The 7065-nt window shown below is 34.4% G+C and overlaps 1 protein-coding gene across 2 annotated transcripts in view; it reads right to left on the bottom strand.

The window, feature by feature from the left end:
- stac (SH3 and cysteine rich domain) overlaps positions 1 to 7065 on the bottom strand; it is a 34658-nt gene that overhangs the window by 8086 nt on the left and 19507 nt on the right. For both annotated transcript variants that reach the window (XM_016661844.1, XM_007574143.2), the window contains 3 exons: positions 5101 to 5182; positions 4937 to 5004; positions 36 to 133 (listed from right to left, as the gene is read on the bottom strand). In XM_016661844.1, coding sequence (XP_016517330.1) covers positions 36 to 133; positions 4937 to 5004; positions 5101 to 5182 — 248 coding nt within the window. The remainder of the gene's footprint in view (positions 1 to 35; positions 134 to 4936; positions 5005 to 5100; positions 5183 to 7065) is intronic.

The following is a 7065-nucleotide window of genomic DNA, read 5'->3' as shown; positions in this document are numbered from 1 at the left end:
TGTGTGTGCGTGTGTGCGTGAGTGTGCAGGCGGACCTCATCTTCAGGTCGTGGCTCTCCTGGGCGCTGAAATCGTACAAGGCCACCAACGTGTTGAGCTTGAGCGGATCGTTCTGCAGCTGGATCTGATCCATCTAAACAGAAACACGGCCAAATATTTACACACACCATATTAAAAAACACAACATCAGTGACCTTCATCAGAAAGAGAATGTATGGAGCTCTGGTAGTGCCTAAAAAGCATATATTTTGGTGGCTTGATTTTTTTTTTCCAATAAATTGTGCTTAAATTAGTTTTATATAAAAATATATTTTTCAAATATAGTCTTTTTTTGTTTTATTATGATTGGATAAAAATATATATTTATTTAATTTCGAATGAAACAGTTTTCCATATTGGAGTGGCCATCATAAATAACTTTTATTCTTCACATTTATGAAATAGAAATCATTTTGGTAACGGTAACTGACCCCAAAATAGGAAATATTTAGTCTGATTTAATGTCAGAAAGTGAGATCAAACAACTTTTTCTTTTCAATGTGTGTAAATTATGATTGTTATAGGGAACTAAAACTAATGAAATAACCAAAACTGAAAGCAAGAAAACATTTTTGTTAACTGAAATACATAAAAAAGGTCATTAATAGGAAAAAACTTTAACTAACTCAAAACTTCATTGTGCATTTTTGAAACTAAAACATACTGAAATTATATATTAATGAATATATATATATATGAATTTATTAGCCTTTTAGGTGGATGTGGATTGTTTTTTTCCCATCCAAACAACCAGTTTATGTCAACTGTCGGCAAATTACGGCTCTCCATACGCTAATGCTAGTCCGTAAAACAGCTACAGCAAATGTTGGAAGAAAATACCAGTTATTTGGTTGAAAACATTTTTTAAACAGTATCTTCTGGTGAGTATTCATAACACAATCTTTATAAACATAACCACAATGCAATACTTTTTGAATTCTCCACCTAAAAATTAACCAAAATATGAAAAAAATAAATTACTACTTTAACTAATAAAGACTAAACTAAAAGTAAACAATATTTAAGTTATAATAACTAAGAAAAACTAGCAAACACACTAAAAAATACAAACTAAAACTAACTGAATTAGACAGAAAGTCACAACAAAAACCCCAAACTATTACAACCCTGATGTAAATATCTGGTTTCAAACTAGACGTGTAGAAAACTTATGTTACTCTTGCAGATTTGGGAAAGTAATTTGTTCCTGATCAGTGTCATCAATAAAAGTGAGAAGAAGAGGCAGAATCTGGTTTTCAGAGGGTTGCCGTGTTTCTGCAACCCATCAGTATGGAAACTCAATCTGCATAGCAACAGCAGCAAAACAAAAATGACACGACTTTTAGGAAATTTAATTGCCTTTTTCTCCTGTTGGACAGCAAGAGACAGCTATAATAAAGTGAAATAGCTCCACAGGTGTCACCAGAGTGGCTGTTAATGCAGCTGATGGATGGGTCTAGTTAAAGGAAGCCAGGAGGTAAACGGCCTCGACGGCCTGGGGGTCCAAACCGTGATACCAGGCATCCATTACAGCCGACGAAGAGCCGCCAAGACCACAACACCACATCTGTGGTACAATTAAAATCAGATTAACATTTCTGGAGCGTATCAAATACAGAAATCCATCTGAAGTGAGAGTATTTTTAAATATACAGTTGAAATAAGAAGTTTATATTCAGCACAAAAAAAGAAAATGTACCTTTTTTATTGCTTGACATGAAATCAGACTAAATGTTTGCTGTTTTTGGTCAATTAGGATTACTAAAATATTTATTTTTGCTAAATAATAAAATAATCAGAAGGGAAAAAAAATCAAAATATGCAAAGAAACTTAAGGAGAAGTATGTAACTTTTATAAAGAATATTTTATACATATTTGTTGAAACTGTCACCATGTTGTGGCAATATATGAAAAGATAATCTGGGAAAACAACGTAGCTACTCCGCCTTCTCCCAGTGCTAACTAGAAACAACCAATCAGAGCCAGGAGGCGGGTCTTGGTGCTGTCAATCATCTCATAACAAACTGACATAGTGACAGTTTTAATAAATATGTAAAAATACTTTGTTTTTTTGAGTAAAAGTTACATACTGCATTTCAAATGTCCAGTTTAGACAATTTATCTGCACAAAAGGTTGATTTGAGGTTTAGTTACTCTGTAAGGACATTTGAATCTCAGGTTAAATGTCTGTTTTAATTAAACTATATGCACATTATTATTATTACTATATCATAATGGAGTATTATCTTTATCTTCCAAAAGATACTTTATTTTGGCTAAATAATAAAATCCTTCTCAAGTTGCCATGACAGTGAATAGTCTTTGTAGGTGAAAGGCTGTTTAGTCTTATACTGACATGAAATCTGATTTTTGATTATGGATTTGTCTATTATCACCATAATTACTAATGATTATGCATTTTGTTTACCTTTTTAGGGGAAATATAAAATGTACTGTTTGCTAAAAAACGCAGAAAAACCTGATAATAAAATGCAGCTGACGTTGTCATGACAACAAAGAGTTTTTGTAGGTGAAAGGTCAAAATCCAATGAGTGGTCAGTGCTACACTTTAATAAAATTATATTTTTGGTTCTGGATTTGAATGCTACCACCTTAACTACCAATGATTATCTACCTTTTTCAGTGGAAATATGAACTGTACTGTTTGCTAAGAAACGCTGATTTCAGCAAAATCCACTATTGATGAGGAGAAAACCATTCCTGCATGGACGGCTCTCCTCTGGTGAAGGATGGGTTTTCCAGACGTTTTCTGGGCTCGTTACCCTGCAGAGCCTCCATCTGTCGGTCCGCCAGCCTGAGCTAATGGACCTGTCGGCTGACAAACCGCCCACTCCAGTCGGCGGGGCTGGAGTCGGGCCCGCTCCAGCGTGATGGGCCGGCGCTGAACTTCCAGCCACCTCCAGGTAACGGACGGCTGCTGGAGCAACGCATTGCACAACACGGAGCCCCAACCAAAACCTTTTCACATTTTATCACTTTCAAACCACAACTTTCAGTGTATTTAATTGGGATTTCATGTGAAAGACCAGGCAGTTTTTATAGTTCAATTATAAAAACATGGTATATAAAGTTAATTTTTACAAATAAAAATGTGATTAGTATTTCTATTCAACTCGGCAGAAATGGCCAAATTTATAAATAAAGACTACGATTACACAGCAAGCAAAATTTAACTAAATCCAATGAATTTTTTTTGCCCATATGCAACTTAATTCTGAGTTTTTCATGGCAATCTGAACGCCGAATTCTACAACCGCGTGTTAGGGTCGTTGAGGATTTTTAAAAAAAATGTAATGTAATGTAATTTAAAAAATTTCTGATTAAAGAAAAACTCTGAAAATTTTAGATTAATCTCAGCAAGTTTCCAGAAAAAAAATTTCTGAGTTTAAAAAGCAAACATTTTTGACTTTTGGAAATTTTTTGAGTTTCAAACTCAGAAATTTCCACTTTTTTTTTTTTTTTTTTTTTATAGATATTTCTGAGCTTAAATTCAAAATTTTGGGTCTTTTCGTGCAAACTTTCTATTTATTAAACTTGGAAATTTTCAAAAAATTTTCTAGAAAATTTGTGAGAATCTCAAATTCTGAGTTTTCTCAGATTTTTGACTTTTTAAAATCAAATTGATTTGTTTTTCTAGAAAAATTCAGATGTTTTTCCCACATATTTTCGACTCTGAGCTCAGAAATTGTTTTTTTTTTTTTCTAGAAAGTGTCTGACATTTTGACAGACGCGGAGCAAATCGCTTGAGTCCAGTGTCCGTTTTTTCAAAATAATTCACCATTTTGAAAAAATATAGTTTATATATGTTAATGAAAATTAAGGTATATTTAAAAAAATCTCCTGTCAGCGTGTATCAGTTATGGCTGTAAATTCCCAAAATGCAGTTTAATTCTAAACCTGTTAAAGCTGCAGTATGTAACTTTTATAAAAATATGCTTGTTTTTTTTTTTACATATTTGTTAAAATTAACACCATTTTGTGAAAGTTTCCTATGAGACATATAATCTGTGAAAATATCACTCTCCTTCAACGTCTCCTTGAACTATCATTGCCGTCTGAAGAAAGGTAATACTCCTGACCAAAAACAACCAATCAGAGCCAGGAGGCGGGTCTTAGTGCTGTCAATCAATCTCAAGTATTTGCTGCTAAATGTGCTAATGGTGGAGAAACAATCGTTACAGGAAAACTGTTAAGCTGCCATCATGTTAACTACCCTAGCATTAAGGCTATGCTACCTGCTGGGACACACTGACAGTGATTGACAGCACTAAGACCCGCCTCCTGGCTCTAATTGGTTGTTTCCAGTTGGCACTGGGAGAAGGCAGAGCAGCTTGATTTTTTTCACCAATTATGTCACAACTTTTCAACACATTTCAAGAAAAAATGTTCATAAAAGTTACATACCACAGCTTTAACACATGAAAGTAAAACCGTAACAGAATTTCCCCCTGAAGGAGACGATAGAGAGGACGAAGGCTAATGAAACTGCTCCATGAAATATTCATTGTTGAGCTGCAGGAGGTGATTCAGAGGTTTAACCTTTTTCCTTTCTGCAGCATGAATTTTACACCATCAGCACTGAATCCCAGCACAACAGCAGCAGCACAGAAAACGGCAGCAGATCGAAGGTTTCAAGGTCAAAGTTTGTCTGCACTCCCACAGGGAAACAGTCACATCAGTTTGGGTTTGCTTTGGTATAGACGGATGAAAACTGAATTTTTCCCCCCCCAAAATCCTGGGAGATTTAGCAGATAATCACAGTTGGGGGGAGGAAAGATTGTTGGCTAAGTGTAAATTCTCATAAAACCATAAAGTAGGTGAAGAGGCTTTCAGATAAAGAGCTGAAAAAGATTGTTTTGGGAAACAGTTTCTCACCGGTAAGTCATCGGCCTTTCTCTCTGGCAGGTACAAACACTCGGCTCCGTTCTGCATAACTGTGAAAACTAAGAAAACAAACAGAAAAGTGACTCACTGCAGAAATCTGAACTTTCAGCATGTGGAAAACTGCAAGAAAACGAGCTCCTGGAACAGGTACTCACCGTCATCGCTGTGTTTTCTCGACAACTCTTGCCTACTGCTGTGAGCCACGACCTCCTCTGGGACGTTATCCAGATCGCTGGCCTAAAAGCAATTAATCAATGCACAAACTGGTCAGCTAGCAATCAACAATCATTGCTTAGGATTTATTTGCAACATTTCCGACAAGCAAAGCTCAGATATTTAAGGCATACATTGGTATTGACATGATGACATTCTTAAGCGCTGCCACAGATTCTTGATTCAGTTCTGGACTTTGACTGGGTCACTCTGACATACCACTGAGTTTAAATTGTGGCCAAATCATGGATTTGTTTTATAGAGAATAATTAAATAAGCTTGTCGCAAAAAGCAATAAATTAATCAAAAAATTAATTAAAAGGCGGTTGATAATTTCTATTTTGATGATTGACATTTTTTAAGATAATAAATTATTTACGGATTCGGATTTCACGACAGCATAGGAACGTATAATAAAAAAAAGTTAATTTTTGTCAAAAAATTCAAATTTTGAGATCAATCTCAGAAATTTTATAGAAAGAATTTACAAATTTCTGATCTCCAAAATTAGAAAATTTATTAGAAAATAAAATCAGAATTCTTTAGAGTAATTTCAGAAATTTTCTAGAAAAGTTCCTAAAATTCAAAAGTTTTTCTAAAATATTTTTAGAGTTTTTACTAGCAAATTTTAATCTTTTCAAGCTCAGAAAGCTCTACAAAATTTGAGGTTAATCTCAAATTTCTGAGATTTTTTGTAGAAATTTACTTCTATTTTTTCTTTTATTTTCTATTGAAACAATCTAAACATCAGTATAGCCTTATTTTCGCTACATTTGCCATTAGAGATGGATAAAATACACGCAAGTTAGTTCACCAAAGTCAGTGGTGGCCACATTCATGCTAGTATGCCAATCTGATACTTTGCTAATTATCAGATTGGAATAGTAGCCAATCTGATAATTGGCTAGTATACCAATTATCAGATTGCGTTAAGCTCATTTTTAGCTTAACGCTGTAGCATTTTTGCAAACTTTGAAAACAATTAGTGCATCTAACTTCATCTAAATAAATTTTTCCAGAAAATTTTTAAATTGCTAATTTACTTGGCTGTTTTGTAAAATAAAGTTCAACATCTGTGTTTAAGTTTTGGTTCTTGACTCTTAGAAATCCAAGCAGTTATAATGTTTATTTTCATGCACTAACAAATATGACACTGGATGGCGCCAAGGTACACATGTAAACAAACAGTATCAACATGGCTGAATTGAGCGCGCTAGCATTGGCTTCTTCTAAATACTCTTTTGGTGAAGTGATTTAGCGTTAGCGCAGCTAGCGTTTGGTGCTGTTAAGTACCAAATACACATTGTTTAACAAACACTTTTCAATAACAAAACATGCAAGGAGAATGGCTGAAAAGTCACCATGAGAGAATTTAAAAATATTCACAACTTCAATCAAAAGCTGCCACAAAAAAAGTAATTAAAGACAGCAAGAACCACAAAACCAGTCCCCAAAATCCTGACATTAGGCAACTTCTGAAGGGAGCTGGGATGGACTAGATTATACTTAAGTGAATTAGTATAATTACACACCACACTTTTCAGATATTTAATTGTGCAAAACTAACAAAAAAAAAACCTTTTCTTCAATGTCACAATTATATCTGTTTGGTGTTCTATTGAATGTAATCTCAATGAAAATAATTGAAGGGTTTTTAGTTGTGATGAAACAAAACATAAAACAAGCAAAGGGGTGTGAATACTTTTACAAAGCACAACAAGTAAACAAGTAAAGTTTCAGAGCTCTAAGTTTGCTAAAATGAATCTATTTTCTGTGCTGAACTGCAGATGGGAGTAAACGTGCCGTTTCCTAGTCTGCATTTGGAAGCTATTATCAGGCTCCTGCTGAGATCACATTGTCTCTAAAGTCTCCACACACACACACACACACACACACACACACACACA

The sequence above is a fragment of the Poecilia formosa genome, unplaced genomic scaffold (genome assembly GCF_000485575.1).
Source record: "Poecilia formosa unplaced genomic scaffold, Poecilia_formosa-5.1.2 Scaffold345, whole genome shotgun sequence".
In the NCBI taxonomy this organism is placed as follows: domain Eukaryota; kingdom Metazoa; phylum Chordata; class Actinopteri; order Cyprinodontiformes; family Poeciliidae; genus Poecilia; species Poecilia formosa.
This window is presented reverse-complemented; position numbering and strand designations above follow the sequence as displayed.